This window comes from Pavona decussata, unplaced genomic scaffold (genome assembly GCF_977016875.1).
Source record: "Pavona decussata unplaced genomic scaffold, jaPavDecu1.1 SCAFFOLD_260, whole genome shotgun sequence".
Classification (NCBI taxonomy): Eukaryota; Metazoa; Cnidaria; class Anthozoa; order Scleractinia; family Agariciidae; genus Pavona; species Pavona decussata.
This window is the reverse complement of record NW_028145663.1, coordinates 1,021,126-1,045,000: the sequence shown is the minus strand read 5'-3', so window position 1 is coordinate 1,045,000 and position 23,875 is coordinate 1,021,126. Positions and strand designations below refer to the sequence as shown.

Here is a 23,875-nt window from a genome sequence, read left to right as displayed (position 1 = left end):
TCACCGAGGACATGTGTGGCGTGGATCGTATTCCATTTGGTAAGTTGCTGTTCTTTTAGATGTTTTGCTTGCTACTGTAGAGTGTACCTCAAGTTTAGTCAGTGAATTTAGCGACAGTTTGACTTGGCAAATTATCTTAGTAGTCACAAATTTGTGCAAGAAGTTACTAAAACGATTTCAATAACGCCAAGAAACTGCGAAATCGTTAAAAATCAGTCGATAGACCTTCAGGGGGAATGTAGTGCAAATGAAGTTGTCGCTTAAAGTAAAGTAGTCAGCGTCAAGATACCGCGTTTATTTTTTCCACCGGGTAACCGGAAACGGATTGTTGCTTTTGGTCAGTGTTGTTGTTGAGAATCTTGTTGGTCTTGTTACTATTGTTGTTGATGATAACGTTGTTGTTGTTGTTGTTGTTGTATTGTTGTCGCTGTTTTTTTTTTTTGTTACTTGTCTATATGTCTCTTTGTGGGTGCCAGTCATTCTGTTAAGTGTTCATACTGGTTGTACTGGTTATTTCTGGCAGCATTTAAGCAGCAGCAGACCATTATGCAGCATTTAAGGACGGTGCCTACTTTTGTTACTGCACGTATGTTCTGCGCATCACGAGATACGGTCAACTCTCTCATAGCGACCACTTCTCGTAAGCAACCACCTCCTATAAGCGACCACTTTGTCGTGCCCCAAGGGTGGTCGCTTACGAGAGAGTTGACTCTACTCGGGTTTCCTATGGGTGGTGCCTACTAATACAGGGATATTTTTGCGCGGTTTAAAACCATGCGGACAAAGCAGAACTTAGTAAGTGCTCTTGGTATCCAAAAAGAAAATTGGGGGTAACCATACATTTTTCAGAGATAACAAAGCTTCAATATGGTAAAAAACACCATACTTTGCTTCGTATTGTACCACTTTTCTGAATTAATTATTTTTGCTTCGTTATCTCTGAAAAATGCGTGGTTACCGCCAATTTTAGCCCTTGCTAAAGTCTGCTATTCCCGTGTAGTCATAAACCGCGCAAAAATACTTCGGTATTAGTAGTGACATTTAATTGCATATATGTTGCGTGGATAAATTAAGATTGTTATTGTTGTTGACGTTTTTCATTTTGATGTTGTGGTTGACATTTTTGTTGTTGTTTAGCCAAAACTAAAGACATTTTAACCTTTCCTTTCCTTAAGATCTGCCGTGAGAAAACAAACAGGAACAAGTGTGCTCAGTTGATGCAACTTTGAAAGCTGAGTACATGATCCCGATTTATGCCGAGTAGTAATGGTATTGATTGGTTTTCTAAATGTGTAATTACAATTTGATTTTAAGAGGGTATAAAGAATTATTCAGAATTGACAAACTCATCAAAGCTGTTATAACACAAGTAAAAAGTAGTTTTTTTTTAAAAAAATAGAAAAACGATTCTATGGTGGGAAAGAATGATGTCAATGATTAAAAGCCTCAGTCTATTTTAGTGTAGTCTTAGAGCGAAATAAACTTTTTATGCTTTGTTAAAATTTGCTTCTGTTTCTTTTTGTAATTTGAATGAGAATGCTCCTGTGTTTTGTTCTGTGATTGTTATCGAGATACCGGGTCGATTTCACAACTCACTAGTGCCAGTCCTCTAATGGCGCGGTTTTAACTTCGGAAATTGTGATTTCGATCGCGTTTTAAAAATTGAGAATAACTTCCTACGTCTACTTTTGAGAATGAAAGGAACTGGGTAAGGGTGATAGGCACTTAAAAGTTGAAGGATTCTCGGCTTACCAGTCCGCCGTACGGAAAAATATGGCGGCTGTACTTTTTACCAAAATACCTTGAGAACCTAACACAGCCGATAGGCACAGAGAAAGCCATATTTTTGCGAAATTCGTCCCTGTAGTAATAACATTGTGTATGGTAGGTTTGAAGTTTTTAGAACTTTTCTGTGCGTTATGAGGGATTTCGTACGCTAAGAATTATGGATTAATGTACCAGTCGTCATCTTCTCACTCGGCGGCCATGTTGAGTCTCAGGAGAATAAAACGCTTTGTTTTCGCGCGGCCAGCCTCGCACTGAATTCGCGTGTGGGCGAGGCTAGCCGTGCAAAAACAAAGCTTTTTATTCTCCTGAGACACAACATGGCCGCCGAGTGAGGAAGGTCTATTGGCCGTGCTCTGCTTGATGGCATGTTGAAGGCTCGAGACATTGCGGAGAACGAAGACGTAAAGGAGATGCGTTTCAACGGAAATTCCCAACAGATGCAACGCGAAACAATGAAATGGCGATCCTTGCGGATCGACAAAATGAGACGATCCTTTAAACCGCCGTTGTTGTCGACCCAAAAATTGCATTTCTTTAAGAGACACGTATAAATGCTCGATGTGTTCCGGGTCGACGTGCTGTTGAAAGGTTGTCGATTCGTATGAATCTCAAGAATGGAGAATATATTTTATCTACCTGAAAGGAAGAGTTGTCGATCCCAAAAATATTTTATTAGCGACACTTGGGAACTTTCAAGTATAGTCGACTCCCGATAATTCGAACCCTCGCTAACTCGAACCAATTTTCCCTTCCCTTCAGGCCATTTTCTGTATAATTTCACCCTCGATAACTCGAACTGTTTTCAATTTCCCTTGAAGGTTCCAGTTATCGGGAGTCGACTGTATGCTTGGGCATACACAGTTGTCGATTCGCACGACCCGTGTGAACAAAGAACGTTACCATCAATCCTAAAGAGAGAGTAGGCGAAAGCTTTACTTTTGAGGTGTTGGGAAAAACACCTGGCAGCCTACTCTTGTTATTACAATCGAAAATAAACTAGGATGAATGATTGTCATTTTCACGCCCCAAACACGCACCAATTACAAAGTGGTAAAGCAGTTCTCATACCGCAAAATTACAAAAATAAGCCCCCAAATTTGAAACGCAAAAAGTTTATTGCTGTTTTGTTTGAAATTGGCATGTACCTTGTCATGAATTTCTAATTAACCCCCCCCCCCCCCAAAAAAAAAAAAAAAAAATTGCAGACACAAATTTCCCTCCAAATATAAGCCTAGCCGATTTTGAAACGCGAATTTCCCTCCTAGAATAAGCCCCTCAAAAATGCTTTGAGAAAGAAAATATATTACCTCCGGGGCTTACTTTCGGAATTTTACGATATTTCGTGCAACGCAAGTAGCCAAATTTAGCACACCACTAATCTATACCGGCTTAACAAAGAAAATTAAAAATAATGTTGGTGATGAATGTTTGTCGTGAAAATTAGTATTAAAAACAGCATGGAGATGATCAAAGACGCAAAATGGCAATTTATCCTATACAAAAAGGACAAAAGCATGCTTGTGTCTTTGGTGAGAAAGCGCGCGTGGCTGTTTTGGGGTAAAGAGATAAAGAATTGCACAAATGAGCAAACGTCATGAAAACAATTAGAATTTCCAAAAATCTTTTCCTTGCTCGCGAAAGAAAGAAAGCTAAACTAAAAGAAGTTAAAAAGATATATATAAAAATAAAATAAACAAAGAATTGATTCTGAAGTTTCCTTTTGGGGACATTTTGTGCCAGCTATTTAAAACTTAATTGATGCAGTAAATGTTTTGTATTAATGTTTAAAGCGTTGCCTAAAGCTTATAAGACGGTATTAACGAGGGAAAATGAAACAGAACATTAATTCTAACCACAAATTGTCATGACATATTACTGCTAAGTTGACAGGCTATAATTAACTCGACAACACGGCACGCGTCGCTTTTTTCGCCTTGGCCGGCTTTGCATTCCGTAGAAGCATCGAAACCCTGATCAGTTGCGTCGCTTAGGTTTTAATGTTTTCGTACCTTGGGTTTATTCCATTGAGGCTTTGAAGGCCCTTTAAAGCCACTATCGACATAATTAACTTTTATAATTGGCAGCAACAAAATTTCTCTATTTTCCCCTAGTTGTTTGGCAAAATGAGAAAATTCTACGCCAAAGTAAGTATAAGTTTTACTCGCGAATTAACCTGATTAATCGAGTAGTGCAACCCCCTCGCCCGACGTTTGAACTTTTGAAGATTGTCTCCGGGGCCAAAAAGCAATTCAAATGCCTTACCCTTAATTTGAAAAACTCCTCAACTCTCCCAAACCAGGAAAACCGCATTGAAATCTCGCCGGGCCAAAAAATAAATCCGTTTGAAATCCACAGTACGGAAAAAAAAAGATGGTGGCTGTACATTTTACCACAACATAAAATGTTTTGGGAATTTCGTCCCTCTACCAACAACATTGTGTATGTTAGTTTTGAAGTTGTAGCTTTTTTCTGTGTTTTTAGGGTTTTTGTACGCTGAGAATTATGGTTAAATATACCAGTCGCCATTTTTTTCGGTATAGGTTGGATTTTCCCGGAGGGAGATCTGCACCATCTACAACGTCTTATGTGGTTAGTCAAAAAAACAAAAAGGCGAACAAAAGAACAATGCTCCCCACCCTAAAAAACAATGCAGCTTGCAGGTTATTAGGGTCCAGTGAGAATAGAGCTTTTGAAAGGTGCAGATCTACTGCCCCCGGTACACGCTCAAGTCCCCGGGGGAAGGGAAGGAATTGATTGAAGGTTCCAATTGATCGGCGCATTAATTAGAATTAGACGTGAAAACGAGCCGAGATGTTGACTTGTTTTTAATCAACGCAGATCTTGTTGTTTTTAACGCAGATCTTGTATCTTTAATGTGTATTTATAGACAACATTTTTAAGATGTTATGTTTCTTCTCCCGGCTCAAATTCATATTAAATCTACTTTCTGTCGTCTTATTTCCGTCGTTTTCGAGTTTGTTTTCTTTCGATATAAATCGACTAATTGTATGGTATTCAACTTAAAAATTTATGGCACAATCCTTTCAAACAAATACATTTAATTTTCCTATGCACTCTTCAAGGTAAGCCGGTCTCGCCGACTTTAAACGTCATTTTTTTTCTTTCTTTGCCGAAGCAAGAGTTACGATTTATCGGACGAAACAGTCCTCTCGGTAAGAACTGAGCAGAGAAATGATATTTTCAATTTATTTTTTTCATTTTCCTTCTTCCTTCTCTGCAAAGTGTAAATTAGACGGACAAACAATCGGGGTCGTTAACACTTTCAACACCTACCAATAAAGCCAGTCGCAGAATAAGGTAAAATTTTCAATATTGAGAAAGCAAATAGGATAATTAATTTTAAATAACAACAAATTCTGTTTGTTCTTTTCAGTAAATTGAAAGTTTTTTGGTTGTGATCAAAACAAAAAGGAGCCATTCGAGGCGAAACGAAAATTACGTTAGTTTTGTTTTTATTTTAATTTTTAGCCCAGATAATTATTCAAACAATACGAAACCATTTGGGCTGATTTTAAAGGGGAGAAAGTGATCTATAAATACCGATTACTTTTATTGAATTCTGCCGCAAAGATAAATCCATTGTTACCGCAATTTTCAGTGAACAAGCTTGTCCATGAAAAAATCGCAAAAAAACAAAAAAAACAAAACAACAACCATGATTTCACGACGCATAAACTTTCATACACACCAGGCAATTAACGACTTCTGTGATCTTCTTCAAATTGTACGTATTTTCTGTAGATTAAACAAAAGGGACAGCGCTGTCAAGACAACTTAGGTTTGCTTTCTTCTGTAAACATTTATTTTATCCCGCAATTTTGTGAAGGAAAAATGTCGACAGACTAAAACACCTGGAAAGTTTTTGTTTTGTTTTTTTAATTACAATATTTCTGATAATTGCCATCTTTAATATTCTTATCGCGAGGCCAAAAATAAATCCTCTTCAAACTTGAAAAACAGATATTGTCGTCGAATATTTGATCTGCAAAAGTTTAACGCTACCGATTCGCGGATTTTTGACTATTGATATTTTTCAGCTCGAAGAAGCAAATAACGCAATTTTGTATTTTTCCTGTATATGCCTTTCCTTATTTTTTTAGTTAGTTACGCAATTTCACTGAGTTGTAATTGTGTTGCCTTTTCATTTAAATTCGGCTGAAAGAAAACAATATATGAGTTTTGATGTGGCTTTTTAAATTCATCACGTCCGCACATTTATTAAAATTAAACAAAATTTCACTTTGCTGGAGACCATTCAAATTTGTCGCCTCTATGTCTTTCAATGGGAGCCAAATTAGACAGCCCCCATCTGAAAGCAATCTATTATAATGATAATCCAACTTGCCCGCAGGCTAGGCGCGTGAATATATTTTCGACATTCAAAGGGGTAGGTGTGAAAAGTTTCTGTATTGTTCACCTTGCTGTAAAACAAATATCCGTGAACGTGGACTAAAATCCCTTCGTAGACAGTCACGGAGATCTTTGAGTACATGTATATCTCCGGTATTTTGTGTACTTTCCGACGACAACTGGCTTCGATTTCAGAGTTTGACAGTTTGTTTGTGATTGAGACGCACATGGGCGTGTCAAAAGGTCTGATTAGCTTGGATTTAAAACCTTCATCATTTGTCCCGATATTCTCAGTCCAAAATTGCATGACCCTCGTTTCAGCATCAGAATCATCGCTTACAGTTGCCGTGGTGCCAGATTGAAAACACAAAGCATTGGAAAGAGAGACATTGTAGGTACCGGGGACAACAGAATAAAGTAATTTTAAGAGGCTTGGATACTATTGTTGCTGGTGGTAAACTATGAAATGATTAATCAAGACCATAATACTCACACCGCCACTTTTAATTACACGAGGTTGCACGATATCACGTCGCCTCTTTAAGTTTCCGTTAATACCAATAATTCGCTTTCGAACCGTGCGGAAACAAAGCTGCCTAAAGCGAATTGTTCCTGATCGACAGTGAGGTTGTTCCCTGTCGGCCCTGTAAAGTGAAACTTTTTCTCAGCAAAAGAATAGAAGGACTACTGCGTTTGACACCCACAGTGTATCTTTTAAGACGCAAACATGACGAAGCAGGTTACCCCGATCATAAACGACAGCGTCGCGCTGACAATCGTTTTATTCTTGCTTTCAAGTCTGGTCTTCGCTACAAACTTCACCGTGTGTGTGTTAGTTTACCTTCGAAAAAGCATGAGGACATACACAAACGGTTTTGTTGTTTCGCTGGCTTTTAGCGATCTGTTGATCGGGACTGTGCTAATTCCCGCCTCGTTGATTATTCCAGATTCGTCGGTAGTGTCGGGATATTTGGTCTCCATTACTCTACTATCTGGAGTTTTCAACTTGACCGCTGTGACTTTCGATCGCTACATCGCCGTGCTAAAAGCTTTGCAGTACGAGAACTTCATGAGGAAAAACTTCACAACAATGATATTCTCGAGTTGGCTAGGAGCCCTGGTGATTTCTTTAATTCCTCTTATCTGGGGGACGGACACAACAAAACTCACGCACAAGATCTTTGTCATCAGCGAACTCGCTTTGTGTGTTTTGTTGCCGTACATATTAATTTTTACGGGCTACATCAAAATATTTCAACAGGTCAAGCAAAGTTTGAAGCGTGAAAGAGCGATTACAGCTTCTGTTAGGAAGACACTGCATCAAAAAAACATCATTTCTTCAGAGGCAAAGCTAGCCCAGGTCTTCATAATAGTTGCTGTTATGTTTGTCTTGAGCTGGCTTCCTATACAGTACATGACCATCGTGTACGAGATTGGACGCAGAGATCTTATACCAGACTATCTCAACATTGTTTCCCTGTTTACAGTTGCCCTCGGCTCGCTGGTGAATCCTATTGTCTATTCATTTCTCAAGCCTGATTTTCGAAAATCTATCCGTCATATTTTTCGTTACCGGAGAAAAAACATTTTTGGTTCGAGCGGAACTGCAGCCCGAAGTGGAAGTTCACACTTGTCTGCAACGTCAAGTCTCAAAACGCGCGTGACCGCGAACGTGAAGAACGCGTCCGGCACGCGTGTATGAAACAGGTAGAACGCGTGTTTGACACAATTCCAATGAGAGAGAGAGAGAGAGAGGAGCTGTCGGCGACGATCGATTACATATCTAATACATTTGAAAGCTATGGTAAAGGTAGTTTGTGTATGATCGTTTCAAAAGGCTTTCAACTGTCTTCGTATTGGAATAAACGTTTTTGAAGACAACTGACTTCAAAAACATTATAGCTAAAAACAAAACAAAAACAAGGAACAATGCCTTATGCCTCATTCACCTGTTTATGTGTCAATCTAATTTTCCCATCTAATTTTCCCCCCTCAATAATTGATAAGTTGCACGACGCCTTGAGCATTGCGGTTATAAGCTACTCAATTTCGAATCATGACGGGTGCGCCGCCTAAAATAAATGAATCTACGAGCCTTTTCAAACCAAAATATATTAAAAGCAACGTCACATAAAGACATTTTAAAACGCTAATCAACTTATTTCCCCCAAAGCAAAAAAGTTGTCAATTTTGAATTTTTCCCTCATCAAACATGCTGGTTATTTGCCCAGCGTATTTTCTTCGGAATGTTGTCTTGTTTAAATAGGGAATTGAGCTATTTCCCTGTAAATTTTACTAATGTCACCCAAATCAGTGTTAACAGTCAATCTAATGCCAGTTTTAGTAATGCGTTTGTCTACATACGTTTTTGCTGAATTGTATTACAAGTAAAATGGAAATCGTTTTCCTCGTTATGTTTTACATTCTTCGAGCAACGGGTGTGAAACTTAGTGGGTTGTGTTCGTTTTTTCCCACTGAAATGAACCCGAGTCGTTTTGCAAGAAGTAACTTTGTAGACAAGCCATTTTGTAGTCAAGCCATTGATAACCGCAAGATTTCCGCGCTTGTGCTTCGCTTCGCTTCGCTATCGACGATTCACTGACTTAGCCTACCCGTAGTTATTTCGATAAAAAAAAGAGATGTAGTTTGTTACTGTTATGCATTGTTAAAATTAGAGTTTGCACAGCCTAGCCACGGGGTATCTGTGTTAATTTCGCCTGTTGCATGCTGTTAGACGTTCAAAACCTTTTTAAAATACCTAGCGAGATATCCGACACTTTCGTAATTGTTATCTTTTTTGTGGAAATAAAGTTGCGTCCATAATTTTCAGTTTCTGGTGTCATTACGTAATCAAACTTCTTCCTGTTTTCGCTTAAAGTAAAAGTAAAATAATTTTAATGTCAATAACACGGGGGGTGTTTGCGCAATCTCCCGAGCCAGAGGCTCGTGATAAAGTGCTTGACAATAATCCAGATGGAACTGGAATTTGAAAATGTTGCCGTTTTGAGGAGAGGGGAAAACCGGAGTGCCGGGAGAAAAACCTCTTGGAGCAAAGACGAAAACCAACAACAAACTCAACCCACTTTTAAGTATGACGAAGAGTCCACATAGGTGGGAGGCGAGTGCTCTCATCACTGCGCCATCCCTGCTCCGCCATTTAGGGTTACAGCCGGAAAAACCTGCTTTCACCTGAGCGTCTGTTTAGTAAAAGCCGCCGTTTTTAACTCGTGAATGCGCGCATGCGCAATAAACGAGTTATCGTAAGGTGGGCAAATTGTCACTCGTTCGGTCACTTGATCAGTGGTAAACTTTATATTAAGTTAATCAGAATTTAATCAAAATCATAAATCATTCTTAGGCTACGTATAGTGCATGTTTTCACCATCAGCCGCCATTAATATTACGGGACAAAAAACAAGGACGAAAAATTAACACAACGAATAACTTATTCTCACAAGAAAACAGCTAGTAGGTTTGTTGTCTGCTAAATCCTTCCATTTACCGAAACTTAGGGGCAACTTCCCTTTGACGACCTTCGTTAATAGGCGCAACTGCTCATTTCAGCAAACATCAAACGCAAACATGAAAACCTTTAAAGGAGCTTTACCTAAAAATCCGAGGAAATGACGTGAGTGAAAGTCGGAATAGGAAATTCAACAGTGCGATAAATCTATCTTCGGTGTCAAACGTAATCGATAAGATCAGGACTGTGACGTAAACACTGAATTTACATACAGCCGAACACAACACTTGAAGGTGTCAACTCTTTTCACGAATTGGTGGCGATAGCTTTGGGATCGTTCAAAATTTAATGCGTAGGTGGCTCTCACTAAGTCCTTGTTTCCCATTATCAAAGAAAAGACCGGACTTGTAATAAATTTACTCCATATTGTGAGCATGGTTTAACATGAAGAAGTAATTTGCAGTATTTAAAAAAGTCACAGCAAAAAAAGTAACAACATCATTTTAAAGGCTTGCTTATTCTCTTCAAAATGAATTGTCAAGAAATTACTGGCTGGTTTCAAGAAGTTAAATTCGTAGCAAAAAGTGATATCCGTGAGACACACAACATTACTACGAAACATTTTCTTTCGTGTCAATTTTATAAAGCTTTAATTGTCATGTTCATACCTCTACGCCATCACTGAAATGGCTCGTGGCTTTACAAGCCCGGGGGGGAGGGGGGGGCACTCCCCTATATAAGTTATATAGGTATGTGCCGCCCCAAAGGGTATGGTTTTTGAGCCGTTTTGGTCTGAAAATGGGTATAGATTTTGACCATTATGGTCTTAAATCGGGTATGGTTTTCAAGGGAACCACGAGAGAGTATAAACGTATTTGTCTTTTCAATTCCAAATGAATAATAGAGAAAGAGAAGTATCTAAAATATATCATTCGGGTTGAATTTCGGGTAAATTTTACCAATTCTTGACTTCGGCACTGATGCGAAGCTTAATTACGCTACAAGCCAGGTCTGAAAACGGGTATGGATTTTAGAGACCAGGTCTGAAAACGGGTGTGGAAAATGGCATGTTTTGGTCTGAAATAGGGTCGGGATTTGGAGGACCGGGCGGCACACCCCTACCGAGAATTCCGAGGAGTACCCCCCCGGGTTTACAAGTAATATGTTGCGACCGCCTAACAGGCTCAACTAAGGTGATTTGACAAGGAATTATATTTTAGATTAAGGAGATGTCGAGAAAAATAAGTTTCTTTGCTGAAGAGATCATTTACATTTACGCAGAGTTCATCCAACCAGTTTGAAATTGGGAAAAATTATCATAGACTTTCACTAGCTAGTCACGAAATGGATGCACATTTTTCGAAATATCACTTGTATCTTAGAAATGCATCTACTGTTGCCCACAGGCGATCTCTTGTCAAACCTTGCATCTAAGCAACGTTCTGATAAAAACCAATGATGTCTGGGATATAGTTACGAGAAAGAACGAGACGTTGAATTAAACTGGAAACCATATTGCATAAACGAATATTCCATTGAACAAAACGGTAAGAATTCAACAAAACCATTTCAGTCTTGAAAACGACAGCAGAGAAAACGTGCTTGAGGTGAACCGCCCTCGGTTTACGGGAAGCAGGCATATACTGGCCTATACTGAGCATCGTAATTTCGCTAACATTTCATTTAAATGATACTTTGAAAGAAAAATTCTACAGAACTGGCAAATTTTATTTAATTCAGCAAGATGAATGTATTCTTAAAGCCCGTTTCGTATTCCATTTAATATTGGGATATTTCGTAAAAGTCAGTTTTGATTGCCGTCAGTATAAAATGCAGACTGCAGACTGCAGACTGGGTGTAAAATGCAGACTAGGTATAAAATGCAGACTGCAGACTGCAGACTGCAGACTAAGTATAAAATGCAGACTGAGACCCAAACCGCCTCGCAAATTATTAGGAACTTGAAAAAAATAACGTTTGTTTGCGTTAAGATTTACGGACCGTTTTGCAGTTAAGTTGCAGCTAATCGAAGCTCATTACAAAATAATTAAAATCCAGCCCTGTCATCGAAAGCTTTTTTTTATTTCGAACGGCCGAAAATTGTCTTTTTTTTTTCATTGTACTATTTCAATGCAAGCAAAGTTCAAGGCCCTTCGCATGTGGTACTGAGTTTTCCATATCCGCAAGTTGCAAAGCAGTTATTTAAAACATCAAATAGGATTTTTCGGACTTTTCACGTGGCACATGAATTTGGTAAAAATTTCGGCGGGGAGGAGAGAGAAGAGAGGTGGGGGAATGGGTTGGCGATCCAAGTATATTCGACCTGTACAGGCCCGCAAATGATCCCCGGACCGGAAATGATCCCTAAATTGAACTGCAAATGATCCCCGGACGGGAAATGATCCCCAGATAGGACCGCAAATGATCCCCGATCACCTGACCATAAATATTGAACGGAATAGACTCAAATTTGGACAGTGGATTTAAATTTTATATACTTCGTTGTTTTTTTTCCTTAATAACACACACCAGTCGTTATATTAAGCTATCTGCATGAAAATTTCACAACTTAAATGATAATGTAGCAGCTCAGTGCAACAGAACAATTTACTCTACATAAACTGGAACATACATGCCAGTTGTCCTCTCAGGTGTGTAGCCTGCGAACGCAGACGTATTTCCGGCTGTCGAGATTCCCTTCGCCGGAATTCTCTCGACAGCCGGAAATACGTCTATGTTCGCAGGCTATCAGGTGCGTCGCCTTTGCTTCGTGAGCCGGCTAACTCTGATATATTTAATAGAAGTTTCTTCACGTGGAGATTTTGAACTCGGCCGTTCTTATCTCGGGTGTATCGCCAGTAAAGGACGAGCAATCGGGTGTGTCGCCTTTGCTTTGCCGTGTTTAATACTTGCTGCACATCGACGATAACTTTATTTTACTCCGGATCGATTTTCAATAGGCCTTATCACGGTTTTCGACGCCATTTTGACGAGTAGGCAAACACGTCTGAAATAACAGTGTTTGTATGGGAATCCGATGTCAAATAATTTTCATAAAACATCGCTTCTGAAAAAAATCATGAATTGGAAACTTTTGGAACTGGGGAAGGATTTTAGGAAAAAAATTGGAGGGATGTAGCTGTGCCAGAAAGCGCCCAGTCGTGTTTTGAACTATTTTTAGTAGCAGTTCACGGCTGGTTCGCTATACAGACAAATGTATGGAAAGTTCAAAACTCGACTGGGCGCTTTCTGGCACAGCTACATTCCTCCAATTTTTTTTCTTAAAATCGTTTTCCTAGTGCCAAAAGTTTCCAATTCATGAATTTTTCAGAAGCGCTGTTTTTTGAAAATTATTTGACATCGGATTTCCATACAAACACTGTTATTTCACACGTGTTTGCCTACTCGTCAAAATGGCGTCGAAAACCGTGATAAGGCCTATTGTTCGGTCTATGCCGTAGGTCTATGCCGACGACAGTGTGTTTTGTAAAAAACAATAGACAAAAAAAAAAAAAAAAAAGACTGGGAGTCCAACTAGCGGCAAAACGAAAACGAAGGACAAAATCAGCATATTACGCGATAACGTATTTTGACGACCGAGCCTTAAACCTTCTGCTTAAGACAGCTGTTAAGACTAAGATCCGATTAAGAACAAAGGCGACGATAGTGGGTGAGATTTGACCGCCATCTGAAGCGCATTGACCGATTCTCCTTCCTTTTTCGAAAAAAAAAAAATTTAAAAAAAAAAAAAAACTTGCGAAAATCTTAATTGACCCGCTCTTTAATTTGGAAGAGTTTCGTACAATTCGTGCACATTTTAGGCATTGTCATGGTATAAGTGAATCATATACATGTATGTTACACTTTATAGGTAAATTGTTCTGTTGTACTGTGCTGCTACATTATCATTTAAGTTGTGAAATTTTCATGCAGATAGCTTAATATAACGACTGGTGTGTGTTATTAAGGAAAAAAACGACGAAGTATATAAAATTTAAATCCACTGTCCAAATTTGAGTCCATTCCATTCAATATTTATGGTCAGGCGATCGGGGATCATTTGCGGTCCTATCTGGGGATCATTTCCCGTCCGGGGATCATTTGCGGTTCAATTTGGGGATCATTTCCGGTCCGGGGATCATTTGCGGGCCGGGATCATTTGCGGGCTTGTACAGACCTTTAACGCAGAAGTAAGGAAAAAGGAAAAATCGAAAGAAGGATAGCGTGCACTTTTGTTTACCAGACTTGCAATTTTATTTTTCAGAATTTCCTTACATAAGTTCATTTGCTTTCAAAAAGCTTTTTCAATGCAATGGATAATTTAAATTCAGTTTTTAAGCAAGAACTATACCTGATCGAGTGGAACTTAAGTAATTGACCAACCAAGTGTTGAGGCATTCAAGACCCATCTTTGCTTCCTTTTTTTATCTCGACAGTGATTTAGTAAGTTTAGAAAGTGATTTCAGTTAGTTAGTTTTCTTTCTTGACCTTTTATTTTTGCGCTGATGGGTTTCTCTCATTGTAAATTATCCTTGTAGATGTAGATGTCTGTCACATGGTTCTTGGAGTTTTCGGCCAAACGCAGCCGTCTCCAGTCTCAGTTTTTTGCCGTTTCAGTTCAGTCTCACGGTCTCACGACGTGACACAACAATCTCACGATAAACAGAGTCACAAGCTGAAAGGATACAATTTCCTTCTGTAATTTCACTTTTGGCTTGCTTAGGTGACTTTCTTGCGCCAATTCTGTGCAAATCAATCCATTAAGTTGGTAAGCAACCCTAGGTTCATCCGTCTGTTTGCGGGAAACACAGTCCATGACCATATATAGAAGACGTGTGCCAATTTAGGTTTTCATTACCACTCTCACTTATTTTGGTCACTCACATTTTCAAAATGGCCGAAATTGCACTTTCGTTTGTTTAGCACCTGTGTTTACTTGGTTTTGTCTGGTGGTCCATCAATCTCCAGATTTTTGATACCTCAGTCTCCGGATTTTCGGAGTTTTGAAGTTGAGAGGTTTGCGGACGATCTCAGATAAGCAATTTCAAAGTCCAAACCCGCAGTGCAATTTCTCTGTAAGTTCCAATCTGTAATACCCCCTCCCACCCCACCCACGACGATACCCCCTTTGAAGCTCTAATGTTGTTAGCACTTGTTTTTGTGAGCTTCTGCATATCGGCGATGAAAAGTAGTGATAAGAATGGACAAAATGATGCTTAAAAAGGAGTAAAAACCACACAGTCACATACAAGTGAAAAATGCGAACAAATGATGGAAATTATGATTTGCACTTAATTTTCCCCTCTCCAATAAAAAACGAGGGTCAGTTTTACAGACAATGTTTCAGACGCCATGTGTCGAAAAAAATTGACGTTGAATTTGAATTATTTATAACACAACAGTGATGCACACCTCCATGCTCCATCTTAGTCAGATACAGATATAAACAAATTCATCTGCATACAATTAAATCCTCAACAGTTTGGTCGAGGTTTCCCGAAAAAGACACCGAAACTCCTGCAAATTCAGGCTTTCTTCGCTGTTTCTTTCTTATACTGTTCTAGATCTCAGTTTTCAATATTTATGGAAATTGCGTGACATACTTGCAACAAGGTACCTATTGTTCAACCGGATTGATTGTCGAAGACGACTGGCAACGCGCACATGGTTTTCCGGAATATAAGGGACTCAAAACAGCTCTGACACCGAAGATCATGAAAAAGTCTCCTGCGCATCCAACAATGATGCTGTTGGGTTTTCTTCAGAATTGCCCGCTCTTTAATATTTTAGAATTTGAGTGACTCACAGTTTACCTTGCAGACGTAATCAAATCAAGAATTCCTGATGTACCTTATAATAAGATATCCTACAAGGCTGATTTTAATGATTGGATAATTTCTCCGACTGGACGATAATTTATATTAATTTTACCGAAACGTTTGGTACCATATTCGGTCCGAAATAACAAGACTCTTCGTCCTGTCGGATACTAATAGCCACACTGTGTCTTATTTCAAGGCAAAATGATAAAACCAGAAATATTTCATTTCGATTTCGTATTTAAAAAATAAGGGAGTAATTCCCTTGACGGTTACAATTATCAAGATTAAAATTGTCATTGTGTTGTCTATTGATTCGCCAAGCGGCACCGATTTCACTCGAATCGAGCCTGAAATACGTCTGCGTTCGCAGGCCACATCTGCGATTGATGGCAAATCGTTTCGCCCAAGAAGAACGCAAAAACCTTTAGTACCATGTTATTTACTTCACAAAGACACAAATTTCAGATCAAACCTTCAACGTCTCCTGATTTAGTCCAAAGAGAGCAAATCACCTCCAGGATCAGACTAACAGCTCCACACCAAGATAGACAAACTCTTGCTCAGAAATTGAGACGTCGTGTACATACTTTTAGAGTACAGCGTGGGGAGGGGCTTTAACTGTAAACAAATTTTATTGTGACAAAGTTTATTGCAACAGCCGGAATGCCCGCCGTTAAGTTTTATGCAACTCGTCCCTGGACCGTCTGAGAATCAGGCTAGAACTCCGCGCGCGTTTTCCTGCTCTTGATAGAAGACCGTGCTAGTGGGTAAAGCCGTTTGAAGGGAAGGGGAGAGTGGAAACAAAAAGGGTGCATCCGAATTCAGATCATTGCAAACTTCGTATAGAAATCTATGATATTTTTTGCTGAGCCGAGGCAGTGCAAACAATTACAATTTTGTGGAAAAGTAAAGATTACTCCAGGATTTTCTGAAAAGAGTCCAAAACTAAAAGGCAAGACAAAACACATCATGAAGTTCCGTTTTATATTGAACTAAGACAATTTCTTTTTCGCGCCAAAACTGACCTAGCTTATACTGCAACCGCAACCACTCAAGGCATCGTTTCAGATCGTTATATATTTTGAATCGGGTAACTGAATCTGCTAAAAACGTAATTAAAAGTTTCGTCACTCTGGCTGGTTGTTTCGTTCCTACAGTCTTGGACAACAAAACTAGTTGAGAAAAACGAGTATTGTGCACGAAGATTTCAGAATTAGGAGGCCAGTAGTAAACCTTCAAAGAAATGTGTATTGAATTTAGCGATAAATAACAGTTTGATTTTGAGCTCTCACTACAAACGTTTGAAGATTAAACGTTCAAAAGTCCTAATTTTTTTGCGTGAGATGCGTAACGGAGTTTTCGGTTTTTTAATCGAATCTTTAATCCACTCGTTTTTCCTCTTCCCTATCTCTACTTTTCTCTGTTTTACTATCGCCTTTTATAAAGAGGCAAGAGCTGCAAATATCATCTCAAAACAAACCGCGCTATTATGGTACCCAGGTCAGAACCTTAAATATTCTCATCGAATTCCGCTTACAAACCATGAGCTATGGTTTTTGTTTTTAACTAACAATTATTTTCTTGGAAAGCTGACTTGAATTTTAATAAAATCGTTTCTTAGTTCGTCAGAATGAGCTTACGATTTTCTTGGTACATTTTTACCAGGTTTAACCCATTCAACATGGCGAGTTTTCTGACCTGTTTTACTACCCTTTAACAAAGCAGTTTTTATTATCTTTCATATGCTTTATTTCTTCTTCCTTCTTTCAAGAAAACAATTCTTTTATTTACTCCTGTTCTACCGTCGGCTAATAATCCATATGACAAGCTAAATATTGACACTGAAAACAAATAAGAGACATCTACGCATGGATTATGTATGAAGATTAATAAAAAGTTAAACATGAACCCCCAAAGAAAACATTAAAACAAAACACTAAATATGGCATATTTGCTAACTATGATCTGTTCGAAAAAGTCACAGAAATTTTTAGAAAACAGAATCTGTTTTCACGAATGTACGAAATGTTGTCGGCCTTACGAAAATGCTAGCTGGTCAAATACTTCGCATTTTAATCGAGATATTCCCCTCTCTGAAAACGAAAGGAGCTAGTGCAATATCAACAATATCATTTGATGCCAAATTTGAACGATGGCTGAACGACAAATTAAGGGAACGGGCGAAAACTTCTGTGAAAACGTGTTAACCCTTTCCCGTCCGAGGGAAATGGCGAATTTTTCTAAATCGCTAACTATGAACTGGGAGACCACATGTGATATACCATTTAAAAGGTATTTTCTGGAGTGTGCTATAAATCACACCAACAGAGATGGAGGAGGTCACATATGAGAGTGAGAAAAGTCCAAAACGAAAGAAGAAAAACATTGAAAATTTTCTTATTCGTTGTACATACTGGGTATCCCTGTAAACTATAGCTTAATGTACAGCTCTCAGTGAATTGCTTGTTGTAAGATATCAACTGGACCCTTAACGTACAAAGGAAAAAAAATCCAAAAGTTTGAGGGGTGGTAAATCAAGTCTCATATAGGAGGGGGGCATGATTTTATGCCTTCAATTTATAGATCTTTCAAACATCTTTTGGTTGTGCAAATTTCACACAAATTGACCAAATACTGAGCTCATAATTGCGTCTTGTGCCATATGGCACTCTTGGTCGGGAAAGGGTTAAGTTATTTATTTTGATAGGTTCGTTATTATTTACGTGCAAAGATGGCCAAAATTCAAAAGTTTTTTGTAGGAATTCAAGGAAATAAATCGTTTTACGAGTCAGAAATGTTTAGAAATGTTTTGCAAACTTCAAGAGGCAAAGATTTCACTGAAAGCTACTGAAGCACCAGTTTTGCGTGGGAGACCGGAAGTGATTCTCACAAAACACTGACTGTCATACTACAGGCGACGAATGGCGTAAACAGTGTCTGTGCCTGTTTTCTTTCCATTTTGTCTTTTTATTTGAACTCTTTCCAACATCCCGAATGCCTACACCCTTGAGTTTTTTTGCATTAATTCAAAAACACTTTTCTCTGCAAAACAATGTTCGGGAAAATCAAAAGCAGTGAAAAACTTTGGAAAAAATATTTGATTTCCGCTATGATGCAAAATTGATGTGATACCAAGTTTTGCACCTGTGTGTGAAGAGGGAGAAAATTATAGAGAGACAATGTGAAGCAACGTTTCTGTATATCTTTGGTAACTGAACAACACAAGGTTGAAGAAGTAAGATGTGACTTTCTGATTGGGGGAGATTAGATTTTGCTGGAGTTATACACAAAAAAGAAATAAGATCACGTCGTCGTGAAACCCAAGTGCCCACGAACTCGAGTTTGTTTAAAATTTCAACTTCCCGTTTCGATAAACACACAGTGAATAACTTTAACAGAGGAAAGGAAAGACAGAAACGCTGAAAAAAGCAAAAACGAAAATAAAAACAAGTATGACAATAAACAGAGCTTGAAGGATAACATTATTTGCTAGCCATCTCATGTTAAATACAATGTTTTTGACATGGCTGTAATTTGCCTTTGTGACGCCGGTCAGAATGCTATTTGGGGCTTTCCGATGACGTTTTTGGGGTCGAAATTGAGCTGGAAAAGGATAAAATGTTTGGTAATGTGCATATATTCCTTGTTTCCTAAAAGTCTCTCTCTTGAAACAAATCAATGAAGTGTATTACGCAGTAGCCTGATTTTCAACTCTCAGAGCACAGGAAGACAAAAACGGTAAATTGAAAAAAAAAATAGTGCGGTTTTATACTTTGAAAATAAATTGTTCATTTTAGTAAAACCTGGAGCATTGGTTTCTTGGTTGTTTTTAATAAAACAGTTATTCCACTCGTGTCTGTCGGACATGGGGTGACTACGGCATATTTATCATCTCATATCTACCGCGTGCCCCATGGAATATTTGTTTACTGTAACATAACCAAAGATTGATATTCTTTAGTATGTGCAACTGATGAGCTCTGTGTGCGAACACTTAAACTTTTAATTATACTTCATATTTACTGAGATCGCTCAACGAAATGATCTTCAGTCCTGCGAAAAGAGCCCACAATTTGCATGCTGCCGTTTAATCAGGTTTTAATTATTTTGTTTCATGTCCATTAACTCGGACTTGTAAAAAAACTTCCTACGCGTTGTTACCGTTTTACTACCGCTAAACAAAACACAATTCACAATTCACTACCCTTGATATCATTTCTTCTTTCTTTTTCACGAAAACAATTCTCTTTTGCGTGAATACACCAGATCTCCCAATCAATAATCATGATGCAAGTGCCGACTCGGACAGCAATTAGAAGACATCTGCGTTACAGTTTCTGCACGTAGACTCCTGAAAAGTTCAACAAAGGAAGTCTAATTTTTTATCGACATGTTTCACAAATTGAAGTCGTGTCAAACCAACAAATGGTAATAGAGCGAGTGAGACAAAAGAAGATAAAGTAACACAAACAAAAAAACTAAGCTGGAACAATTAGCTCTGGCGGTTGTCGGTAAACTGAACAATATCATTTGATGATGGTTACTTAATTTTTTACCATTAGATCGCCTCGACAAATTTCAAAGACCGCTTAACGACGAATTAGGGGTCGAGAGAAAATTTCTGTGGAAAGGTGTTTTAACACCTTAAAAGTTTTATTATCTTCGTTGTTATTTTTGGGCAAAGATGACCAAAATTCAAAAGTTTTTTGTAGGAACTTAAGGAAATCAATCGCTTTACGAGTCAGAACTATTTAGAAAGTTTTTGCAAACTTAAAGAGGTAAAGATTTCACTGAAGCATCAGTTTTGCGGGGGAGACCGGAAGTGATTCTCAGTTTACATTGTCATACTACAGGCAGCGAATAGCGTAAACATTATATCTCCGTGTTTTCTTTCCATTTTTGTCTTTTTATTTGAACTCTGTCCAACATCCCGAATGACAACACCCTTTATTTTTTGCATAAAATCGAATAAACTTTTCTCTGCAAAACGATGTTCGGGAAAATCAAACTGAAGCAGTAAAAAACTTTGGAAAAAATATATTGGATATCCGCTATGATGCAAAATTAATTTGATATCTAGTTTTGCACCTGTGTGTGAAGAGGAAGAAAATTAAAGAGCGACAATGTGAAGCAACGTTTCTGCATATCTTTAGTAACTGAACAACATGGGGAAGAAACAAGGCGTGACCTTCTGATTTAAGGCCTGAATGGGAAAGATTAGACTTCGCCGGAGTTATACACTAAAAAGAAATACGATCATGTCGTCGTAAATTCAGGTACCCAGAACTCGAGTTTGTTTAGAATTTCAACTTCCCGGTTCGATCAACACTTAGTGACGATAACTTTTCCCGCAGAAAGAAAAGACAGAAACGCTGACAAAAGGAAAAAAGAAAAATTACAAATGTCAAAATAAAGAGAGCTTACAGATAAAATGACTGCGAATACAGGACCTAAAAAACTTTGAAAGGATAACATAATTTGCTAACCATCTCACGTTAAATAAAATGTTTTTGACAATATTCCTGTAAATTGCCTTTACAAGTGACGCCGGTCAGAATGCTATTTGTGGTTTTCCGTTGATGTTTTTGGGGATGGAAACTAATCTGGAAAAGGATTAAAGGCTTTGCCATGTGTATATTCTTTGTTTGTTAAAAGTATCTTTCTTGAAACAAATCGTTACCTTGTTATATCGTCAGACGAGGAACTCATTTCGCGGCCGCATTGGATTTAACTTAACTCCACAGACAGTTTTTCTGTCACTGCTTTTTTTGTTAATCCGTTATTTAAAATAACGTTAGTTTCTAGTTGTTTTTCTCTCAGTTTTATAATTTTCTTGAACACTTGGCTCCTTTGCCCGGTTACTCGAAACGGATAAAAATAATTAATCAACGGTTACCGCCGTTGATTAAATAAATTGCTCACTTCTCCATAAAATATACTGCTCCATGAAAATCAACTCGAAGAAAACGGACATATCCAACTGCAACTAAATATTCAATAAATGACCTCTTTTCACTGGCGGTGGATTCAGATTCTTAGACAATATTTTCCTTGCTATAGTCGAAAAATTTATCTCAGTTTATGTACCAAATAACTTTAGAAACAATTTCGCTCTTTGTAATATCAGGGGGCATTTAACGAGAACATTTAAGCAATATATTTAAAATGTTTTCTCCTGTGTTTCCAGATGGTTTGGTGGCCTTCTAGAGGCATATTTGAGTAAGCTAATATAGTATGATCTTTTCAATGCTTTAGCTGAAAATTTAAGTTTTAGAAACTAGAATCTCATTTCCCGAATGTATGAAATGTTTTCGTCGCATTGTAATCGAGACATTCCCCCCTCCGAAAACCGAAGGATCTAGTGTGCGAGTGTTACGACATTTTGAGACGTAATTCTGGCGAATGAAACTTTATACTTTCTTTATGAGTTAATCCGCAAACCTCTGAGGCGAGTAAGGCCATCCAAAGAGATATTCACCAAAATGAACCGTTGGGGCTCCTGGTTTAATAAAAAAGAAAATATTCTATTGAAAGGTTTTGCTCATTGTCGTCCAAACCCCGTTCTTTTAAGGTTTTAAAATTCACACTGAAAAGAAATTATTCTCAGGTTTGTTACGCTTACTGCCGATTTACTTTTTAGTTTGAAATAACAATTTTAAACCGCTTCCTTACATCATAAAAAATAAGATAACTTAGCTCTTGGTGTTAAACACCCATTAAAAACTGCAATAAAGAAAACAGTTTGACAAACCGAGCAGACGTATTAGCTAATTGGCTTTAATTAATTAATGTACTGCATCAGTAAATTCAGTAGTGCCTTTCTTTCCTTGCACCGGTGACGAATCACAGAACACATGGGAATTTCCCTTTAAGCATAAATAGGGCAACGGTGGCTTGCTCCTGACAAACCGGATGAGTTTGCGAAAGAAACAACAGAACGTTAGAAAATAAGCAAATATGAACACAACGGTGAATGGATCGAGCTGCTCCAGTCCGTTCAATCGTAGAGCAGCAAATATTGGAGAAACCTTTGCTTACTGCTTGATATTCGTCGTTTCGCTGCTTGGCAATTCCTTCATAGGAATTATTGTTTACAAAACGCACACCTTGAGAAAACCAATCAACTTCTTTATCGTCAATATGGCCATGTCCGACCTGCTGTATCCAATATTCCTGTTCCCCAGAGAGCTCACCTATCTGCACACAGACTCCTGGCTTATCAGTGGCCCTCTTGGCCAGGCCTTGTGTAAACTGGCTCCCTTCTTAACAGATGCATCGTTTTGTGTATCTGTTCAGAGCCTGCTTCTGATAGCAGTGGATCGATTTGGAGCTGTGGTATTTCCCCTCCGTTCTCCACTCATCAGTTCAAAGCTGTGCCCCTACTTCATTCTCGCCATGTGGATCATCGCGATGGCAGTAATTTCGCCATATTTAGTCGCCTTCAAACTTGCTGTGTACCCAGGACAACTGCTTTGTTTGGTGCAGTGGAAAGAAGCCTTTGGAGAATCCTTTTCTTTTAAAGATTACTTCCTTACATTATCTGTGGTATTTTTTTACATTCCAATCGTCATGTTGGCCATACTTTACTCTATCATCGTTACCAAGCTTAAGTCACAGAAGATTCCAGGCGAGCAATCAACCAACGCTGAGCAACAACGAGCGAAAAGGAACAGAAACGTGTTAAAGATGGCCATTGCTATCGTGTTAGGGTTTGTAGTGTGCTCGGTACCCTGGAGCATTACCATGTTACTATACTTGGCACGGGACAGTTTGCCTTGTGGCTTCTTCATATACTGGGATATTTCCTGGTTTATGTTTATCTCAAATTGTGCCATCAATCCTTGCATCTGTTTCATTTTTAGTTCCAACTATCGCAACGCACTAAAGAGACTCCTCAGGTGTTTTAGCTGCGCAGAGCACAACGAGTAATTTTTAAGTCTTCCGCCGTAACTGAGCAAGCGGTTCGTGGAACTCTCTGTCGAAAAAACGAACTTATGGCGGGTTTACTTTACTATTTAGGAACGAATCAAGATTTAGGGAAAGATGCTGAGATTTACATAAACGAAAACAACATAAATTGAAGTTCTTGAAGAAAGGACTGCTTTTCTAGACTGAAACTACTCTGATTAAAGTTAAAAGTTGTTATCTCGCTCGCCGGAAAAGAATCATTGTAAATATCTCTATGCAGATGCCGTGTAATACAAGTTATTTGTCTGATGTTCTTTTGATAAAGTTTGCTGAACAGTTGAACAACAATTCTTTAACCCTCGGATTGTAAATAAACAAAGAAGAAATATTAAGCGGAATTCAAACCGTTCCCTGTTCGGAATTCACCTGTATAGCAGCTTCGCTGTTATTTTGGAAACACTAATTATATCATCGTTAGCTGTATCGTAGAAACAAAATAAAATCAATAAAATGTTAAAACTTA

At 38.4% G+C, this 23,875-nt stretch overlaps 3 protein-coding genes across 5 annotated transcripts in view; all 3 read left to right on the top strand.

Annotated features, from left to right (window-relative positions):
• The window catches only part of LOC146456171 (pregnancy zone protein-like), a 59,189-nt gene extending 57,687 nt beyond the window's left edge, over nucleotides 1-1,502 (top strand). For all 3 annotated transcript variants that reach the window (XM_085093464.1, XM_085093465.1, XM_085093466.1), the window contains exons 35-36: nucleotides 1-39; nucleotides 1,176-1,502. The exon at nucleotides 1-39 is cut by the window's left edge and continues 27 nt beyond it. In XM_085093464.1, coding sequence (XP_084949590.1) covers nucleotides 1-39; nucleotides 1,176-1,186 — 50 coding nt within the window. In that variant the 3' untranslated portion in view covers nucleotides 1,187-1,502. The remainder of the gene's footprint in view (nucleotides 40-1,175) is intronic.
• Nucleotides 1,503-4,540: 3,038 nt separating this feature from the next.
• On the top strand, nucleotides 4,541-10,930 carry LOC146456170 (histamine H2 receptor-like). Its single transcript, XM_085093427.1, has 2 exons — nucleotides 4,541-10,631; nucleotides 10,664-10,930. Exon 1 carries the CDS (start codon nucleotides 6,887-6,889, stop codon nucleotides 7,859-7,861), a length of 975 nt encoding a protein of 324 aa, XP_084949553.1. The 5' UTR covers nucleotides 4,541-6,886; the 3' UTR covers nucleotides 7,862-10,631; nucleotides 10,664-10,930.
• Nucleotides 10,931-22,401: 11,471 nt separating this feature from the next.
• LOC146456169 (RYamide receptor-like) lies at nucleotides 22,402-23,875 on the top strand. Its single transcript, XM_085093350.1, has 2 exons — nucleotides 22,402-23,409; nucleotides 23,790-23,875. The coding sequence occupies exon 1, from the start codon at nucleotides 22,402-22,404 to the stop codon at nucleotides 23,371-23,373; it is 972 nt and encodes a 323-aa protein (XP_084949476.1). The 3' UTR covers nucleotides 23,374-23,409; nucleotides 23,790-23,875.